At 34.8% G+C, this 21435-nt stretch overlaps 3 protein-coding genes across 4 annotated transcripts in view; 2 read left to right on the top strand and 1 right to left on the bottom strand.

The window, feature by feature from the left end:
- The window catches only part of LOC109035786 (uncharacterized), a 130631-nt gene extending 125379 nt beyond the window's left edge, over nt 1-5252 (top strand). For both annotated transcript variants that reach the window (XM_019049566.2, XM_019049557.2), the window contains exons 8-9: nt 7-261; nt 1085-5252. In XM_019049566.2, the coding sequence (XP_018905111.2) occupies nt 7-261; nt 1085-1254 (425 nt within the window). In that variant the 3' untranslated portion in view covers nt 1255-5252. The remainder of the gene's footprint in view (nt 1-6; nt 262-1084) is intronic.
- A 125-nt stretch (nt 5253-5377) lies between these two features.
- On the bottom strand, nt 5378-12266 carry cyp33 (peptidylprolyl isomerase cyclophilin-33). The gene is made up of 7 exons (XM_019049592.2): nt 12087-12266; nt 10798-10967; nt 9201-9365; nt 7835-8044; nt 6978-7159; nt 5962-6028; nt 5378-5578 (listed from the first exon to the last, which is right to left on the bottom strand). Exons 1-7 carry the CDS (start codon nt 12118-12120, stop codon nt 5510-5512), a joined length of 897 nt encoding a protein of 298 aa, XP_018905137.1. The 5' UTR covers nt 12121-12266; the 3' UTR covers nt 5378-5509.
- An 85-nt stretch (nt 12267-12351) lies between these two features.
- LOC109035803 (uncharacterized) lies at nt 12352-20997 on the top strand. The gene is made up of 10 exons (XM_019049579.2): nt 12352-12503; nt 13310-14035; nt 14686-14797; nt 15311-15499; nt 16477-16656; nt 17071-17243; nt 18420-18530; nt 18984-19045; nt 19664-19723; nt 20707-20997. The coding sequence occupies exons 1-10, from the start codon at nt 12499-12501 to the stop codon at nt 20928-20930; spliced, it is 1842 nt and encodes a 613-aa protein (XP_018905124.2). The 5' UTR covers nt 12352-12498; the 3' UTR covers nt 20931-20997.
- Nucleotides 20998-21435: the final 438 nt, after the last annotated feature.

Genomic DNA, 21435 nt, shown 5'->3' with positions numbered 1-21435 from the left:
TTTCAGGGAAAGAAAGCAAACGGCGGTCTGAATCTCCGATGAAACATCGATCCTGGAGCAGAGATGGACGAGGTAGCAAATTTACACCAATATATATTGACTTGGCATATGTTCCTCATCATGGTAACTCGCTATATTCGGCAACCGAGTTCTTCAAACGAATCCGAGCTAGATATTACGTGTTCAGTGCTGTCGAGCCAAGCAAAGAAATATTTGATGCTCTTCTAGAGGCAAAGCAGAGCTGGGAGGACAAAGATTCAGGTAAGCCGTTTTGAAAGGAAAAAAATCAATGCACATATTTTACTGTCTATTAGAAGTGAGTTGGAGATGTAGCCAATGTGCATTAAAATCCAGAAAACTGGACATCTCAATACAGAAGGAAAAAGCTCATTTAAGCACAATTCCTCTCAAAGAGATACCCATTTGGTAAGACCATTCAGGAAGACAACTGCAGACAAAGCCGCTCTATAAGAGGCTATTAACACCCTTGTTTGAAGCATATTTTGGTTTGGATGTGCAATGATACCAAAATAGTGAGTGAGCGTTTGCGCATTGCAGTTGGCAATTAAATCCATGGGTTAGAAATTAGAAACCACTGTTATTTAACTACAAACAGTGCATAACTGTACATGTGAGGTACATTTTTAATCTTGGAATATCTAACTACTTTAAGTACTGTTTACGCTATTGACAGTTTTGCTTTGAGTCCATGAAAAGGGCACGGTAATCATAAAATTTGTAACACTAAATTTCGGATTTTTCGACCCGCCTCCCCTTTGTAACACTTTTGTGACATAGGTCTCTATTCTTCAATGAGTGAAAACAAAATGGTGTAACGCTTTCCTCAAACCCCCTCCCCCTACAGCATTGTGCATTTTATGTAAGCTCGATCAGTCTGAAAGACCATTTGCATCTTTTACTGTACTTCTTTATGCAACAGTGACGACTCCATCGTAAAAACAAAAGCCAACAAACCGTTATGTGATAATAATTAAAGATGATTCATTTACAACTTATAAACATCTTATACAATTTTCATTGAGGTTCTCTTCCGCAGTTGTTTCATTATTTTCTCCTTTTTCAGAAGTGACAATTATCCCCACTTATGACACGGACGCTTTGGGCTATTGGGTCTCAGAAAATGAAGAGTTACTTGTTAAACATAAAATCGATTTATCTCCATCTGCTAGTCGCTGCACCATCAACCTCCAGGATCATGAAACTAGTTGCTCCGCTTACAGGCTTGAATTTTAAAGGATGTTATCAGTGATATTTTAGTTTGACTGAAAAAAGAAGCTACGCTTCATCTGGAAATAATGTGATACTGTACGTCATGACGATACGTTTGTGATTATTATAGTATTTGAGAGAGACTAATGAGACTAAAGAGAGGTATGTTAAGACTAAAAATCCATTCTAAAAGGAGAAACAAAATGAACCATTCTAATTTCTAGAATTCCATTGCTTAATTGAAGATTTCGCTCTTAACGTAGGCATATTCACTATGATTCAGAAAACTGAGAAGTAAGATGCTGAACAAAAGGCTGGTATTTTGCTTTGGCAATCACTCCGTACAAGATATCAATCGAATCATGAAAAGGAGAAGTCAATGAGGAAAGTAGTTTTGTTTCAATTCTTTCGTAAACATGTGTTGAGTACCTTGACTTCATGCTAAAGTGTGCTTGTAGAGTAGAATTATATTTTTTATTAGTTTTTTGAAAAGAGTTCTGCTTTCTCAACAAAAAAAGAAAAAAATACTCTTTTAAACATATTTGTATCGATAATTTTAATTTACTTTTTGAAGATTAGTAAACCTTTTTTTATCAGTAGAATCAGTTTTGATACGAAATGTTTGTAAAATTATACTGATGTGCGAGATCTGTACTTTACAAGATTAGGAGTTTCTCTCGCTGGGATATGAAGAGAAGAAGAATGGCTCAAGTGGAGGAAAGAATCAGACTTGGATCAAGCACACCGCAAAGTTGTGCTTGAGCTGTTGTTTGGACTACATTTTGTGACTGGGAACTACAATTTCTGGTTCATCTGTACAAAAACTTATGTGCATAGGGAAACTAATGGTACACACGTTGTTCCATTCGGGCCACGTTTCGTAATGTTTCTTCCTTGGTTGTTCCTAAACTTAGCTAGAAACTGTAGTTCCTAAATGCTAAATGCAGTCCATTTATCTGAGCTCATATTAAGACTAGAACATTTGCCGTAATCGTGCAGAGAAAATTACGAGATATCTTTTGAAATTTTTCATCCTCTGCCTCGCAAAAATAGGGCAGATAATACACAGATCTCGAGAAGAAGAGGTTATTTTTTTATTTTTTGTAGGATGAAAACCTATTGGTTGACCTATGTCGCTGAGAAAGTGATCATCATTCTTGTAAATTTCAATTAGGCTTCTTTTTAATTGAAATATTTTTCCATCAAGTTTTAACCAATCATTGTATTTCTCATCTCTTGTTCCTGCTCTCATTCATAATTCCCAATTCTCTTCCTTTTCTCGCAAATTAACAGCATAATGTCTAAAATGACTATCTCACATGTTGGTTAGCATGAAAAATAAAAATGAAAAGTCTAAAACAAGATTTCAGTATCTCACCCTAGACGCCACGGTTAAGCACTCTGATGCTAAAAAATGTAGTTTGCAACACGTAAGATCACAGTTACTGACAGTCATTTGAATAAAAATATTGTTTGATTTTAGAAGAACAAAAAAAGGAGGAAATTCCTCCCCTATCACTAATTCGTAAGTGAAGATATCAGAGCCTAAAGCTTAAATATTATCATCTTAAATGGAAGTATGCCAGTGGCATGGCATGCTTTGCAGTATATCGATCGATCTGCAATTTAAAGCTAGGGAGAAGGATCGATAAAGCGGGTGTTCGCAACGAATACCTTAATAACCGATTCTTTACCACAGCTTCAAATGGGGAAATATCGATAATCGATCATTCACACCTTGCCACTGAAGTTTACCAGAACCAGGAATGAAATGAAGGTTGGCCACTTAGCAGAAAATAGAAAGAACAGATTTTTTAAAAAAATTTCTTAAGATTTTAATTGATCTACTTATTCATTTGTGCTTATTTTTTTATTTATATCAACTAATTTCTGTTCAATGATAGAAATGTTCATAAACTTGACTTGGGGCAAGTACCAAACATTTCAACTTGACCTAGGATGAATGAGATCAGTAACTCTCACTTCAGTAGTTCCTCTGCTTTATTAACGATACATGATAAAATGTTAACAAATTGTCACTTTCCGTCAACGATCAACAACTCATATGATAAAGATTAATTTTATGCTTGTTTATTTAAAATTTCCTGAATAATTGTGTACTTTTAGTGTTAAGTTTAGATTATTTCTTGAGCTTACAGTCATTGAATGATGTGCCGATGTTGTGTGGTTGCGGTTTATATTTTGCTTGGGATCAAAATTGTTGAGATAGAGATTTATTTTTCTAGGCGAAGATGTTTAACGGACAGGGTAAAATAAGCTTGAAGTTCTCTTCCCAAATGCACATGACACTGTGTTGATTTGATAAACTTTGAACTCTGAAACTCAAAAACTTGAACTCTGAAAGCATTCAATGCAGTGTTTCAATAAAGCAGTTTTACATGCCTCCGAGCGGGTGCCAATTTATGTCAATCATAAAGGAGAATTTATGACTTTGAGGAAGATTCATGAAAAATTGATACTGAAAGCTGATTAAAATAGTCCTGATTCCTCAAAAAAAATCAAAGTACCTCCTTGTAATGGTATTCCTAAAAAAAATATAGATGGACTCATCTAAATTGACAATGCGGGTTAAAAAAACTGAGGCCCAAATTGCTCGATCATTCAAAAACTGTTGTACCAAGTGTGTTTTTTACGTTAAAATGCTTCCTGTTTTTCTGTTATTTGCTGCACATGTTTGATGATGGAATAGACAACAGCATCAAAAGCTCTAAATCTCAAATTTCAACTGAAAGTTATAGAATTTCAATTTTGTAATGACATTTCCAATTAAACAGCAATAGAAATTCTAATTTGAGCCTCACTTGTCGAGAAAAGAAAATTATTATCTTTTCTCTCTTTCCTAATCCATCTTTCTGTTATTATTTTCCAAGCAATTTCCTTTTTCTTACTTAAATTCAATCACAGAGTGTGTTTGCTGTTTTTTATTCTTTCTTCTTTTGTTCAAATCCTTCAAATCATTCACTTCAGCTCAACTTTTTTAAGGGATCTTTTGCAGCTAATACCGTTACAACCACTAGGATTCGATTTTAAGATCATGCATGTATGTATAGGCTCTTCCAGGGAATTAAAGTCACTCTGAATAATATGCAATTTCAGGCAAAGTTAGAATTAGTTGGGAAAATGCCACCTCAAGAGACATGGCTAGATAAATACAAGAGGACTGAAAATGGAAGATGGAGAATAATTTTTAGTACAAAGAATTGCTAGTCTCAAGAGCCATAAATGCAAAGCTGACCCTTGATCGGACGCTTCAAAAATTAGCTTGTTTGTATTTTACACACTAACATTGTGGTGTCTAGGAGTTTCATACTTTTTTTCCCTAGAAAAATATAGATCATACACTGAAAACTTACTACCTGAAGATAACACCCTTTGTCCAATTGAATGCATCCCTGGAGCGCATTTTCCTTTGATTAAATTAGCTACCTTAATAAATCAGAATTGTACTTAATTTTTTTTTTTACTTCTTCAAACCGTGAGATTGAAAGAGGTAAAAACCCATAAAAAACTGGGTATTTTAAATATATGTACTGATTAGTAGAAAATTTCCTTTACAAACAAGCCTAATTTTTAGCAGCTTGAAGTGATGACAGATGATCATTCTTCTTTGACACTAGGAGGAATGTCATGATGATAGAGGAGTTACAGAAAACTCTTGCTTGTTCTGTCAAGAATTTTTATTTTCCAAATCGGGCTTTGAGATTCAATGATGCTTAATGTATCTCATTCCAAACTATAATCTTAGTCAAACCCTCAGTATTGATATTATATTAAATGCATATAGTCATGTGATATAGGTACTTTATTTCTGAGTTAAAGTTTTACATGTTCCCGATTAACTCACTCTTACAGATGATTCTGCAAATGTTACTTTTTTAATTTGTAAGAAACAGAAAATGTTTGAAGTTTGCTTCAGTTTTGTGTTGATTATTTATTATTCTATTAATGTTACCCATGTTAAGTTGATAATTTATGTATCAATACAATTATTGAGATATAAATAGCCTCCTTTTCATTTTTCAGATATTTCTGTCTCATTTCTCATAAATTTGCCTGTCATAATTTTTTATTTTGCTGGTATTGGAACAGTGCTTGCCATGTGAAAGTAACAATGCTGAGCAGAAAGTACTTATTACAAGTTTATTAGTTAAAAAAGATTGAAAACAGAACTTGTCAAAAAATAAAGAAGTTAGTTATAAATACCTAATACATGTTACTTACAGATTCAAAGTTATGGCATTGTTTTCCACATTAAAGGTTAAACGAGCTCACCACATGAGGATATAACAACCTTTTCTGATGTTGTTCCGGATTTAGATCCACATTTCTAGAAAAAAGAGACAGAAAGACATAGAGAGTCATAGAGTTTGCTCTAAATTCAGTCAAAGATGAATTGAATTTACTATTTTTTCAGAACAACTATCTTCTACCTGTTCTTGCATCTTCAGGTATCTAGATTTAATCACTTATGGAAAAAGCAACGAAAAAAAATAAATCATTAGATAGCATGCCAGTGAAATAAAAACTTTCAAAGTGGTTTTTTCAAGGAGAAAAAAATTAAAGTTTCACGACCATCACAACCTTACATGAGTTTTCATGAAAACTGGCAGGAAGACCAAAAAGAAAGAGAAATTCTTTTTTGACTGCAACAGAAAATTTATCATCGTGATTCTGATCACATCAGTAAGAACGGAGCAAATTACGACTTACCTCCATTTTTTTTAGAACATCCAAACCGCTAATTACATTTCCAAAAACTACATGCTTGCCATCCAACCTAAAAATTGAGGAAAAAAAATCAGAAACATAATGATTCCTATTCAGGCTAATGTTACATTGGAATAAACAAACTGAGGGAGTGAATTTAATGGATTAATTGCGTGAGACAAAGGACTGATTTCATTCACTTCTTCCATTTCTCTAGATGGATCTCCTTAATTTCTCTGCGGCAAGTATAAGAGGCTTGTTCAACATTCTCACCTACTGCCGATGATTGCAGGCTAAATCAACTAGATTAAAATAAATTACTTCGTGTGAAAAACAATTTATTACTGATTACTAGCAAATTTCATTGCAGTGATTTGCCTCAGGTTCTTGGCGTGACCAAGCTAACATGTAGCGCATTGATAAAGTAAAAAATCTTGGCAGATTCGAAATTTTCAGCCAAGACAAGGACAGAAGCTAGCGTGTATGAGCATGAAACATCATTTTAAATCAATAAAATTGCAAAATTCAGAGAAATGAAGGAAGATTTGGTTTTGGAAAAAGTTGTTTTCGATGCAGTATCAACTTCTATGTCAAATGTGACATTTTTTTTAAAGACAAATCCTGCCGTTATTTTTCTAAATTTTGCAGTCTTTTCGTTGAAGATGATTCCCTAGGCTCATAAGTTAGGGGTTATTGTCTTTATTTTGACAAAAAAGTCAGAATCTGCCATGATTTTTTATCTAATCAATGCGTTACATTGTACACCAGTTCGACCGTGCTCAGAATCTGAGACGAATTCCTTTTAGATGCAGAGCTCAAGAGATCGGTGAGATCGGAGGGATCAAACAAAATCCTGACAAACAACCAGGGGGAACAGGAATTTCTCCGACTGGAAAAAAAAGACTTGCTGAGCTATCAAATTTGATTTACAAGTACGATTTTGCTTAAAATTTTAGTTTTTTGCAAACCTATAATTTTAGTATAAATCCTGTTTCAAGAATGGTGCTTCTCCAACTTACCAGTCTGTCTTCGAGAGACACAAAAAAAACTGAGATCCATTTGTGTTAGGTCCAGAGTTAGCCATTGAAACAGTGCCAGCTCCTGTGTGTTTCAGAGTAAAATTCTCATCTTCAAATTTTCGACCATAAATTGATTTACCTCCTGTGCCATTGTGATTCGTAAAGTCTCCACCTTGACACATCTTTAAATAGTATGTAAGGAATCATAACTATAATTGTAAGAACGAGAATTATTTTATAAAGGCACACTAGATGAGTCAGTTACGAGTATCACAGATTTGTATTGTGATGACTGACTGATGGTTACAAGTTAGAAAAAAAATAATGGGTAGAGGATTTCTTCAATAAAAGAATGTATTCATCCGTTTTAGGAAGAGCAAATTTTCAGAATCTTCATAGGTACCATAAAGTATCCAATAATGCATTGTTTTTGCAAGTTTTTGTGAAGAGAGGTGAATATAGAGTGAGGGAGAAAGACTGATTTTGCAGAGTTTCTTTGTATAAAAGGCAGCACACAACCACACCGCGCTGCATACTAGGCATTTCCACACACTTGTCACATCCAAGCATTCACTGTTTGTAACGCTGACTTAAATTTCTCTTATTTTTCGAAAAGTTTCACTATAGAACAACCATTCTTGCCAAACAAGAAAAACTCTGCGCACTTCTTTGCCCTTTTCAGAAAGTATTTGCTTCTTAATATTTATATGCAATTTTCTTTGAACTGAGATTAACATTATGAGCCCTCTTGCCAAAGAAGCCCTCAATCATACCAAAAATTGAAAGTTATGAAGGATGTAGGGAAATGCTTAAAAAATAGACAACCTAATTTGAAATTACAAAAATTAAAAGGATACAAAGTCTGGGATGATGCGATGAAATGTACTCCCTTGATAGCCAAATCCTTTTTCATGTGTGCATAAACATCGGAAGTTTTCTGCTGTTTTGGGTGTAACATCATACCGCAACATGATGATAACTCTCCCGACTTCTTTCTTTCCTATTGATATGTCCAGGTACACCTGTGGGTTTTTGGTTTTCTTTGTTTCTTCTGTAACAGTTTTGTCCTTGAAAGAAAAAAAAAAAAAGGAAAATTAATTTACAAGTGCAATTCAACAGATGCAGATCTAGCCTCTTCAACTTTACAAGCTCCCAAAATGGGTGTTAAAATTAACTGAGATGTTGTAGTATAAGATAATTTCATTCATTGTCAAACGTATGTTCCAACCCTACACTTCCTTGAAAGGAAATAAAGATAAAAAAAGCCCATTGGAAGGTTGAACAAATTTAAAATTTTGAATTTTGACTTGGCTAAGCATGCACACTAAGTATACAAAATTCTATCAAATTCTAAGGGGGTCATAATTTCAAAGTGGCACCATGCATAGAATGACCCAAAAATCTTAAAAAGGGAAAATCAAGATACACTCTCATATCACAGGAATGACAGTTTGTCTTTATAGGTACATCCGATGCAGTTTAAAACTAAAAAAATCCTTACGTTAGAGGGGGAAAAAACTTATTAAAGCACTTAATCTGTATGTCGTATCAATGGCTGAAGTTGCAAAATGCATGCCTTCAAATGCAGTGTTGCAAATCGCCCTTCAGGTTTTATTTTTCTAGAAAAAATCTGACCAAAACACCTTTTTAAGATTTTTTGTGAATTTTTTTTTCCTGTTTTAAAATGTTCAAAGGAAATTTTAAGGAGCTATTTGGGTTGGTTTTCTCTTGAAAAATGAAACAAAATTGGTGATTTTACGACTTTGCAACAGAGATACAATATGACCTTAATTTATCGGATTTCACATGACTGAAAAATTGATCCGTTGAATCGCAGACTTTGTTTATTAGAATAAGCTTGGAGGGATCGGAAGATTCAAATGTTAAATCGTGGAATCCGTTAAATTGCGATCCGATAAATTGAGGTCTTACTATACACATTTTTCAACTACAGCTGCCAGTTAATAAAAAGTCAGTTAATACTTCAGTTAATAAAAAGCTGCCAATGTGCAGCACTGGTAAAGACCGAACCTCTGTTACTAGCAAGGTAGGTGACCATAAGGTGAAGGAACCTCGGCAAAGCAGTGAAAGCACCAAACAGCCATTAATTTAAAATGATAATCAATTAGTCAAAAAAGCTTAGCCTTGTTGTGAAAGCCTTATTGTTATTTAGCATATTGTGAAATTAAATCAAATCAAAAGCCGAATGGAAATAAACTTTACCTTGACTGTTTCCTCTCCTGATTTGTTACCATTTTCTAAAGTTGCTCCTGCATGTTGCTGAAGCCAAGTGTCTTCTGACCAAACTGCTCTTGTTGAACCCTCTTTTATTTTTTGTGGTTTCGCAAAATTTACTCGGATAGTTTGCCCAAAAAGCTCTGAGTCATTCTGTAAGCAACATTTTTATTCAGTTAGAGATGGTAAGTACATATTCACAGTGACAGACAGATTACACGTTTAATTGAATACTAGCCATTCTGGACGCGCAAGCGCGTCCGTCACGGCCAGCCAAGGCACTGCGCGCCCTGGACCCCCAATCACTTGCTATGCGAATGACATTTGGCTCGCTCCGCAAGCCATTTTTCTCAGTGATCGGACATTTGATCACTAAGATGCATACATTTTGGAGACTCTGGAGGCAAAAATGATTTCGTCACAGAGCCTCTTTGCCGGAGCGTGCCATCATTTGCACATGAATAGATGTGTGGAGATGAAGCGATGATGGGGATAGATCATTTCTTCAAAAATGCATTTGACTGGGACGTCATCCCATTGGGTGGCGGGAAAAGACAATCCATGGATCTCCTTCCGCGATTTGACTTGCTGAAGTAGCAAAAGTTCATCTTTACCTCTTAAGACGATTATCGGTGGCATAGGGGTCTAAAAACTGCTCAACAAAAGTTTATCTCGAGTTCCGAATCGCAATGAGCCCACTCGTGTTTTTTTCTTATTCTTTCATCGCATATAAACTCAGATGTTTTTGTTTTATTCTCTCTGATTGCATATTAGTAATCATATCCTCATTTCATTTCCTTTCCCTCTCTGTAGCATCTGTGTCCATTTACAATTATTATTTTAAAATAGCTTTCCCCTAGTATACAATTGATGCTTCAAATGGAATCAATTGTTTTAATGACATTTCCGGCTAAATCATGGGTTTTCCCAGGAAAGCAGCCTCTCGTCCCTCCCGAACTCTATTGTTGCCAGATAAATTGCTTTTTTAGCACTTTTCCCAATTCAAATCCATGTAAAATATTCACATTCATCGCACAATCTGGCGACCTCTCGAGTGAAATAGAAAAAGGTAGAATCGCTGAAGTCTGAATCCTTCGAAGTTTATATTAATGATTGCATATCACTTGCTTGAAATATTTGCAGATTGAAAGGAGGATGTAATAAGAAAGATAATTAAAGCTTAGCGAGTTATATTCTCTGACAGAGCTTTTTCCTGCACACCGTTTATCACATTGTGTTAAATATTATCAGAAAAATACTGAAGTGATGGGATAGAAATGTTTGCCTCATATTAATAGAGTAACAAGATCTTCATCTTGTCAAACATTAGATGTAAAAACGAGAGCTTCAGTAGCTAATTATACTTTCCAGAAAATATAGATGTCAACTTTAAAACAGTGCACTTCTGACTTTAATATTGTAAAATTTGGAAGCTCTGCAATCGGATTCTCAAACTTACTTAGCCTTTCTTGCTTGATTGTTTTGGCATGCGAAATGAAGTTGCAAAAATTTAGTCTCTGATGTTAGCAACTTGACTGGGAGTGGCTGCTAATACTCAAATAAGTGAATAGTTTAACCCGCTTACCATATTATCAATAGCTGCTGCAGCATCGTCTGAGAACTCAAACTCGATGAATGCAAAACCTCTATGTTTTTCTGTTTCATAATCTAATGGGAGCTGGATGTCAACAACATCACCAAATGGAATGAATGCTGCACTTAGAACTTTTTCATCAACCTCCTCCGCCAATCCACCTAAATAAAAATGAAAGAGAAATTTTCATTGAAACAGGTATAAGAATGTGTTTTGGAAAAAAATCTGTGCATTGAATAGTAGGTGTTTAAAATTAAAATTGAAGCATTACACATGAAATATTACCAATATCAGAATCCTAAACACTAAAAATTGTTTGATTATTATAAAACTGAGCTGAAAGCAAAATAGTGAAATTCTGCTTGATCAAGAAGGCAGAGAAAGAGCCAAAATCAAGACCCAAGTATACTGACCAACTTGTGAATTTTTCTCAGCAAAAAGACGATTATCTGAGTTTTTTCTGCTGCTATTATCCTGACTATCTTTCCGTCTTTAAAAATCAATGACTTAACTTGATAATCACAAATCTTGGTATGCAGCACTACAGACTTCACACTACTATATACATGGCTAAAATGCAAGACGACATATCTCCATTTGCAACATCGCAGTCTTTCAGTCATACTTACTTCTTCCTTCGAAAACTAGTCAACAGAATTTCTTGAAAACTTTCTTAATTTTAATGCTCTGTTAGTAGAATAGTCTGTGTAAATTTCAAGCTATTAAGTTGACCTAATCTTCTTTGAAAAAATAAATTAGGGGCGGAGCTTTTGAAACACGGCTATGGAGATTCGTGGTGTCGCACTTTCGCGAACAATTTGATGACTAGGTAGGGTGGATTTTAGAAAATTCTCCTTAAATTTCTTCTCTGTTTTGAGATTTTTTTATAAAAAAGTCCCCTAACTTTTAAAAACCTTACCAGGTAGTCTTCATGCAGGGAATCTTCTTGAACCAACACCCTGACTGAACTTGAAAAGGGAAAAGCTGAAAATCCTCTAGAACTTAAGAGTTCCAAAATTGATGATACTGAGATGGCACATCAACCACTCAATCAACAGTACTGCAGTATGAAATGAAGAAGGAAAATGCAGACATGATCGAAACAGATTCGTCTAGTGACGTAGAGACCGTTGAGGTACAATTCATCAGAGTGTCGACAAACTGACAGGAACAGCTTTTAAAGTCAAAAGCATGATCAATCGTTCAAAAAGTATGAATGTTCGTCAGACAATACTGATGCTAAGATTAATAGGGTTTCAAGAGAAAAACCAAAATCTTACCGACGTAGATAGTTCTTTTTTTTGAACTGGCCATTTTCCGATGCGATTCTTAAAGTTAAGAGCACAAGGTATAATTTAAAATAAATCACTTGACTTCATTTTTTTAAAAAAAAATAAGAGCCACTTTAACGGAATGAATCAAATAAATAATTAATAAATTGAAAGTGACAGAAACAGAAATGGATGAGATGAGTCGCCGAGACGTCAACGAGCGTACGCACGAGCGTAAACAAAACAACAACATAACCTCAAAATTCTCTCGTGCATGCTACTGCCTGACTGCTCACGTTTCACGTTTCACTCGTTTCACTACAGGACTTCATTTGTTGCAAAATCCAGAAATTATAATTGTACAGTGTATTATTGAAGGCACTCATTTTTTCGTCTTTAACTTTTGTCTTGTCTTCAAGTTATGAGGTGAGTATCTTTAATCTTGACATTTATCGTTTAACGCAGATATTTTGTTCTGACCAGGTACTCGTCCACTCATGTTTTATACCCGCTCATAATGTCGTCTCAATCACAGACCCATCGCAAGGATAAATTACTACCCTGCGGGTCGATTATTGAACGTTTTAAGCAGCGCAACAAAACATTGAAATTCGCTTTATTGCATGGTCAAGATAGGGCAATGTCTTTTCTTGGCGTGCTGACATGGTTTCCATTATCGGACTGCAGGCAAGGATGATGATATTTGGCGCCTCCTGTATAGGGGTTAAATTTTCTTCATTTATACTAGGGTTTTGTTGTCATGGTGCTGGGTGAGCTGCATGTTATGTATCCATTATTCTATGATGATTCTTATCGAACCTTAGATCTCTTCAAGCTTACCCCTCTAGCACCGCCGGCAGTAATACAATGTAGGTGGCATTGCAGCGGAAGGTTTCCAATCTATCAACACAAACTCTCACACCACTAACAAATACTATTTTCTCATATTACCAATATGAAGGAAGAAGGGAGCCGCCAAAGAAATCGTGGAAAATAGAGGAATTAGATAAGAGGGTTTTCGGGAGTTACACTCTCTAATTAATTGAATTGGAGTTTTGCTTATTATTTTCCAAAGAATCAAGAAAAAATTGAGAGCATCCGGCAAGATGACAACGTGTATTTGTTGCTCAAAAGTCCAAAAAAAATATCAAATATGAGCATAGAATTTTCAATTACTGTACCTAGGTTTCATTTCAGTAATTCTGTACTTATCAAGACTAATTTTGTTACAGGTCTGCCTTTGGAACTGATTTTCAAGGTGGTAGTGGAAAAAAGAAGAAAAAGAAGGATAAGGCAAAAAAAGCGGCGAAAAAAGCTAAACTGAAGCAGTTTCAAAAATCCGGAGCTGACAAATTCAAATTCAAAAAGAATAAGAATTTTATTCCTGGGAAAGCAGGTCCTGTCGCCAAACAGTCAGAATTGCGCAAGCTGTTAAAAGAAAAGAAAGAACTGGCCAATCAGTCACCCCAAGACGATTCTAATTTAAGTAAGACGCAGAGAAAGAAATTGGAAAGAATAGAAAGGCTTAAAAATAAGAAGCAAAATAAAAGTAATCCCAGTAGTTTAACAGGAAGTAAAAAGTCAAAGCCTCTTACGGTCAAAGATCAAAAACTTGCTGACAAAGAGACATTCGAGAGTGATATCATTGAGGTTTCAAACTGTAGCAGCCTCCAGTTCCAAGGAGAAAAACCTGCCACAATCGTGAAAAAGAAAAGCGGAAAGTATGATAACGAAGTTCTGGGAAGTGGTCTCATCAAACCTAATTGGCATGAAATTAAACTTGTCCCTTTCACCAAAAACTTTTTTCAACCATTAGAAAGTTATTTAGAACGGTCTCATGACGAAATTAAATTGTACAGAAGAACTAATGAAATTACCGTTAGCCACGAAGACGCCCCTGGTCCTCTAATCAGCTTCACTGAAGCAAAATTCCCCAAACATGTCTTAAGACAACTTGAGTAAGTACCAATTTTAAGATAAAAAATGTCTCTATTCATAGTAAAGGGTTACAGTGAAAAATTAGTTGAGATTAAAAATTTTACCTCCTCAAAATGCATCGTCATATCAAAATTTCCAACAAAACAATAAATTTTGAATACTCCAATTGGTAATAGTACAAAAAGCTCCAAAGTACCAGCGGTTTCTTGCACTCTAGTGTTCGTGCCTCATAGCAAAATTTTCCAACTCCCTTACAACTTTTGGAAGTGATCAGCAAATGAAAAGGAAAAAGCGAAAATGCAATCATTTGGAAAATGCTGTTTGTCAGTTTTGCTCCTTTCAAGTCTTATTTTCAATTGATATGGATAAAAGAAATAGCAGTCCCTGCCATCAATGGACTTCTAGGAAGGAAAAATAGGGGGAAAATATACTATGTATTATTGAAAAATTTGCAGTACGATTTTTCTGTGCACTACTCAAATAGCAAAATCAATCTTCATTCTCGCAATAACTCTCAACAGCAATGAAGACTGTATGGGTCCTTTTTTTTAAATTACATTTAATCAAATTCAGACAGTTATTCAATTTTAAGCTTTTTAGCTCTGGTCCAATCCAATGAAGTATTTGCCGAAATTTGCGTAAATAATCAATATTTTACTAAATTTTTCAGGCAAAATGACATTGTGTTACCAACGCCAATTCAAGCTCAAGGCTGGCCAATAGCCTTAAGAGGAGATAATTTAGTCGGCATCGCACAGACTGGATCAGGAAAAACTCTTGCTGTAAGTATCTAAGCATAAATTTTAAGGAGTTTTTTCTTTTTTGATGTGCAAATTTAGATAGTCAGGGCAAAAAAAAAGTCAAAATTCATTTTATCAGTTTTTATAATTCACTCAAGTATTTGTGTACTAACTCAGAGTTGTGAAAATAATCGTGTTTAAATTAAAAATTTGGAAAAACTCTCAAAGAAGGATCTTCCTGTCAGAACCAATTTTTTAGGTGCTATGTTTGCAGCTAACACCCCTTGTTTTTAAGGCACGTCACGCCTGGTGAAGTGAGCATATTCGCTAAGATAAAACCTATTATTTCACATTGTGCTCAGTCTTTCTATACTTATCGGTGGTTTAAATCAAATTTATTTTTATTTGTTTTCTTACTATTCTACATCTACATGTTAAATAACTCATGCAGTGCCTTACAGCGTTCTTTTCCAACTCAAATGTCTTCATTTTCAACATTGTTTCTTCATCATATGTTTAGCTTTGAGTTTTAGCTTACCTCATATTTTGTTTCAGTACCTCCTACCTGCAGCTATTCATATATCTCACCAGAAAGCCCTGGAATATGGAGAGGGACCTATCGCTCTAGTCATGGCGCCCACACGTGAGCTAGCTCAGCAAATACAACAAGTGATTAAAGAATATTTCAAAGCTACAAACTTACGCTCAGCATGCATTTATGGTGGAGCAGCTAGAGGACATCAGGTATTTTTCAGTTTTAATGATACTATTTTCATCTATTGAGTATGTATTGTTGTCAAAAGGGAGCTTTAAAATAAAGCTAGGTACCTCTCTAAAGGTTCCAAATTTTGGTTTTCAGTTAATTTTTTTAAAATAAAATTTCAATTATGTATTGCTAGTGAGAGTTACTTCTCAATAAATCTATTCAAAAGGCTCTTTTCGAAAAAATGCCCAAAGGTCTTGTACCTAGAAGGACCACTGCCTATGGGAAAGTGATATTTGATTTTTAATTTTTTTAATTGCATTCAATTCCGCTCGAGATGCCGATCAAAAGTCATCATTGCGCCAACTTTCTAAGTGCACCATTTTTGCACAAAGTCTCAATCATTCGGCAACAAAGAGTCAGAAAGATTCCTCATTCCAGCTTTCGAGTGAACGGTCGGCTGTGTGTCAGCAAGAAAATCAGGGAAATTCCAGCACCAAGCGGCAGTCTCGGATTCCGCTTGCCGTTTTGCTTGACCATCCAGATCAGTTTCGTGAGGAGCATAAGAACAGGGAAATTGGAGAAAAACAGTGAACATCAAACAGACAAGAGTTGGAGGGAGATAGCCCCAGACTAAGCAGGTACAGATAAGAATACAGACTCGCGCTACGTTTTTCCTTATATACATCAGGCCTGTTCTCAAATGCCTTGTTCTTTTTGGCTCTTTATCGCCGAATAATTGAAACTTTGTGCAAAAACAGTGCATCGTAGAAAGTTGGCACAATGATGACTTTTAATCAGCATCTTGAGAGGAATTGAATGCAATAAAAAAAATTAAAAATTTATCGTGGTGCACTTTCCTGTAAGGGGTGTGCGGGGTCCTTTTTCTCGCAGAAAACAGAAGAAACGTATGAGTTGCTCTGTTTCGCAACTCTGTTTGCCATATGCAGGTGCACTGTTGGATTTATTAGTTTAACTTGTCACCCTCACATTTGATGTTTTTGTTTTGTTTCAACAGGCAGCAGAACTAAGAAATGGAGTTGAAATTGTGATAGCAACACCAGGTCGATTACTAGACTTTTTATCGGAGAGAGTGACAAACCTTCGAAGAACAACATTTGTAGTTCTGGATGAGGCTGACAGAATGTTGGACATGGGATTTGAACCTCAAATTAGGAATGTCTTAAATCAAGTCCGGGTAAGATAAAAGTTGTAACATTTGTTGTCAAAATTGTAAGTATTTTTATTCCTCTAAATGAAAGTAAAGTAAGTCAGATGAACTTATCAAAGAAATATTTTCAGAGTGTGCTTCTCATTGCAAGTCTTCTTTTTTCATTTTCAAAAATCCCCTAACGCAGTATTCTTGTTCTTAAGGCATGTACAATAACACCTCAATTATCTGCTCATCATTTATCAGGTAAAAAATGGTTTTCAAAATTTTTTTTGTTTCCAATCCTGGTGCTAAAGTCCTATTGAAATTGACTGATTTAATTGAGCTAGAAAATTTCAATACAGTAATTTTTTAATCAATATCACTCTGTCATCTCCTATTTATCTGTGCTTTAATTCCTCGCTCGTTCAAAAATTTTAAGTGATGAATTTTCTGTTTCAGCCCGATAGGCAAATCTTAATGTGGTCAGCTACCTGGCCAAGGGAAGTCGAAAGATTAGCTAAAGATTTCCTGAAGGAATACATTCAAATAAACATTGGATCAGAGGACCTCTCAGCGAACCACAACATCAAACAAATTGTCGAATTATGTGAAGAAAAGGAAAAGGTGCAAAAGTGAGTGTTGACTCCCTGAAGCTACCCCTATATGCATTTCTTTGAATCAATTCTTCATGAGTATTGGATATTGGGTTGTGAATAACATCATGTTGTTGTCGAGCATGCTGCAACTCATTTGTGCATGAGGTCAAAATCCTATTTGGAGGAGGAGGAGCGGAAAATTTCTGTAAATAATACGAAAATCCGGAATTTACTATTAATATTGGGGGTGTCATGAAAAGTAGCTTGCTGCAGTAATATCTTACAAGATAAAACAATTTAACCTACTTTTTCAAAATTCAGCTCAATTAATTAGAAAGCTGTGTCAAAAATGTTAAAAATGAAAATTAGTTTTATTATTCCTGTATTTTCTGAGGAAAAAACATTTTCTATCATCATTATTCACTAGATTCAAAGAAAAATGTATGACATTTGAGCTAAACTGAAGGTTTCTTAGAAAGTTATTACTCTCAAACCCACACTCTCCAAACAATGAGCTGGAAATAAATATTATGATCAATAGAATATTTTGACGGTTAAACTGGAGGTTAAACTAAAGGATTGCGTTTATCGGTTCGGGACGTTGCAGACTTCCTGTCACACTTTATTTTTTAAGTGGAGAAATACTCAAGGTCATTTCTTGAAATTTTCTCCAGGTAGTTTTATGAAAACTCTCCTAATTTTCCCTCTCTGTGTGAAGAATAATTTATGTTTATTTCAAGCAGTAGCGTTAGCCTGTTCTTTATTGATATAATAAAATGGAAACGGATGTTTTGAAACTCTGCAAATAATATACACTTTCCTGCAGTTTCACCGTTAATTTGTATACAAATTGAAAAAGTACCACAAGGCTCCATCAAGTGATGAACTCACAAAGAAAATATAAAGAAACACTATTTCTGTCTTGGAACTCTAATGTTCTTCCTTGTAACCCAATATACCCTAATTACAAGTAAAATATAAATTCCAGGAGGATTGAAAGGTTTTTGAAACTCTGTCTTGATCCACTGTCATTCCTTATGATGTTATCACCTCTTTTTTTTTTAATAAAACAATCGAAATTTTTATAAATAGTAAAAGCTGTATTGAAACTTTTGAATATTTTTTAAAAAACTCACGTTTTCACTAAATGGTTATTTCTCGTATTTCTCTATTCATTTTTTTTAATAGCTCTCTTTATCCCTTGTATTACAGGCTAATGGAACTTTTAAAGGAGATAAGTCTAGAATTAGAAACAAAAACAATAATTTTTGTTGAAACGAAGCGGAAGGTGGACGAAATTGAAAAGGCCATTTGTCGTCGTGGGTACGATTTATTCTTTAAATATTTTTCTCTTTCAATGTTTCAAGAGAAGAGACATTTACACTAAGATCTCAAATTCATTTGAAAATTAATGACATAATGCATGTACGTAGTATTTATGGGAAATGACAATTTGTCTTAACATGACTGATTCATCAAGTACATATTATATTGAACAAGACTGATGTAAACTTTTGGTAGAGTTGAAAAGAAGAGTTGATTCTGAAGTAAAAGTGGATCTGCGGTGCTAGTCACAGAATCAGGTCTTAATGGTTCAAGCTCTTAGGGTAGAAAAAATTAATCATAAAATGTTCTGCTATGCCTGGAGCATTTTGAACATTAAAAAATGTATAACAGCAGATCAATTTCAGATTTAGAGCCTTACGTCTTGCTTAGAATGTTTATATTTTTTTCTTTCATCCAATACCTCATTAACTCTACCCTTCTCTTCGATAGGTATAATGCTAATGGAATTCATGGCAATAAGAAGCAAGTGGAAAGAGACCGAATTCTAAGAGGTGAGTTTTGTTATTTTTAGACCAAATTCCTCTTTTCAGATTAGTTGTAAAGATCGTAAATCAAATTGATCTCAATTTCTGCTCCTATCTTTTAATTTTGATGTTTCATGTATTGATTCACTTCTGCTTGTGGCAATATTATCTTGTGTAATACAGAAGCAAAACTTAAAAAATCGTGTAAAGTGTAAAATCGGTTATTGGAGGTGCTCAGCGAGGTATTCAGCTGGAGGATAGTTGGTTCATGAGAGAGTGCAAAGAGTCACCTGAAAATTCTCTGAAAAATCCCGGATATTAAAAATATGTGCGACAACTCATGAATGTTGTTATTAAGACTCTGCCTGTTCTCATTGATTTATGAATATGTACAGAAAATCGCAAAAAAATACCATGGTTGATTTCTTTTTAAGGAAATAAAACGTAAGCGGAGATTTTTAAACCTTCAAATAGAGATCGCCCTATATTCACTTTTGCCATGGATATCTACTTTATACCATTTTCGTAATATATGGGTTTGGAGGAAGTCTTTTAAATTTTTCAATCATCTCCTCTCTCACCCTTTCCCTCTGTGCTGTGATAACTTTAAATATTTTTTAAATTTAATTTCTCTCAATGTGTCAGAATTCAGAGAAGGAGAAGTTTCAATCCTTGTTGCCACGGACGTTGCAGCCAGAGGCTTAGGTAAGACTTTTCTGTTAATTTTTTTTTAAATTTTAAAAGCAATGGAGAATTTGCATGCAAATTTTGTATCGCTTCATCTGGAAGTGCTTAAAGAGCTGATTTTGCAGTAATTTTTATAATTTTTTTCCGATAGGGGAAATAGTATCAAAATAGATCTAAAAGTGAGAAAATGCACCGTCTAGTGATGTCATCTGGCAGCATTTCCCATTTAAACACACGTATTTTAGCAGATTAGATCATTTTGTCATATCTTCTCCAATTATTGTTCAATGTATGAACCAAGGGTATCCTCGAGCTCAGTTCACTCTGTCGTTTCCACTTAAACACGAAATTCATTAAATATCAGACACCTGCAAATTCTCTTGACATTGAACAGAAAATTTATGAAAGCTCCTCAACTGGAAGAAAACGTATCTACTATCAATAAATCAACTTAAACTGCCTCTGAATTTGTTCGTTGTCAATTGATATTTTTTGACTCTTACTCCATGGACTAAATTTTTAGGGTCAGAATCGAAAGTTCTCCGATCGAGCCGAAACCAAGCTAGTCCGCTTGGAAATGACCCGCTGAGTCCGATTTTCTGGTCGAAAAAGCTCCGCGAGTCCGCGGTACCGACGAAAAACGCACTTTTGCAACAGGGCCAGAAACACTCGTTTTTGACCGTTTCTCGGTTCAGGGAGCTCCAGCGAGTCTTGGGACCGGGCGTTATCGATTCTACGGGTCAAACTACGTTGGATTCGACACTAATCTCGACATTTTTTCCCCCTCGGAAATCGAGAAGTATCCACAGGGGTACTGAGACTGGTCAAAGAATTTGTAGGAAGTTTTTTAGTGTTCAAACACCTTTAGTGGGTATGGAATTGTAATATCTATCTTTAACTTTCTGTTCTTTTTCCAAAGTATAATTTTATGATAGCATTGGAGCTATATCCTCAATTGAAATTAGTTGATTAATTTTTTTTTTATTTTCACTCTTTTTCAGATGTTGATGATATAAAGTTTGTAATCAATTTTGATTTTCCAAATGTATCCGAAGATTATGTCCATCGAATTGGAAGAACTGGACGTTCTGGTCGGACAGGCACAGCATATACATTTTTCACTCGGAAAAATGCAAAACAAGCACATGATCTAATCTTAATTTTACAAGAAGCTAATCAGGAAGTTGATCCAAAGTTAATAAGTTTAGCTAGAAGTTGTGCTTAGCTATTATTTTATTGTTTAACTTTTTTATTGACAAATCAAATAAAATAAAAACCATAACCTATTTTAATTATTTCATCTTCCTCTCTTACAGCTCTTGCATCATCATTTTGCATTGAATCATATGAAGCATCATATAAAGCATATAAGCATTAAATCATATATAAGTATAACATTGTGTGATGCACAATAGTAACTTCTAGCAACAAAATTACATATCGACGGTGAAACTACTAGATCATGTATTTCTTTCACAGTGTTTAAAAATCTCCACTCCCATTTTATTTTTTCGGCAGAAAACCAATCAGCATCATTCCTTGAAGTTTTCATAGATTTTTTTTCACACAGAGAAGAAAAATCACGGAAGTTTGTAAGAATTGTCATTGAGTAGTTTTCAATTTGAAAAATAAAATATGAAAGGAAGTCTGCAACGTCGTAAACCGAGATACATGGTCTGGTAGTTTCTTCGTTGATATCTTTAATTCGTATATTTAAATTACCAGGGGGC

This window comes from Bemisia tabaci, chromosome 4, assembly GCF_918797505.1.
Source record: "Bemisia tabaci chromosome 4, PGI_BMITA_v3".
Classification (NCBI taxonomy): Eukaryota; Metazoa; Arthropoda; class Insecta; order Hemiptera; family Aleyrodidae; genus Bemisia; species Bemisia tabaci.
The sequence above is the reverse complement of the archived record's forward strand: the minus strand, read 5'-3'. Positions and strand labels throughout refer to the sequence as shown.

Bases quoted from the DNA above. Each gene is read 5' to 3' on its own strand.
- cyp33 (XM_019049592.2), bottom strand. From the start codon at position 12,120: ATGGCCAGTTCAAAAAAAAGAACTATCTACGTCG. The intron at 6,029-6,977 runs GTAAGTTGGAGA...CTCAATTTTTAG, and splicing joins TGTCTCTCGAAGACAGACTG to GTTGGATGGCAAGCATGTAG. The intron at 5,579-5,961 runs GTAAGTCGTAAT...TCTTTTTTCTAG, and splicing joins ATGTTCTAAAAAAAATGGAG to AAATGTGGATCTAAATCCGG.
- LOC109035803 (XM_019049579.2), top strand. The intron at 16,657-17,070 runs GTAAGATAAAAG...TTTCTGTTTCAG, and splicing joins ATGTCTTAAATCAAGTCCGG to CCCGATAGGCAAATCTTAAT. The intron at 19,724-20,706 runs GTAAGACTTTTC...ACTCTTTTTCAG, and splicing joins CGTTGCAGCCAGAGGCTTAG to ATGTTGATGATATAAAGTTT.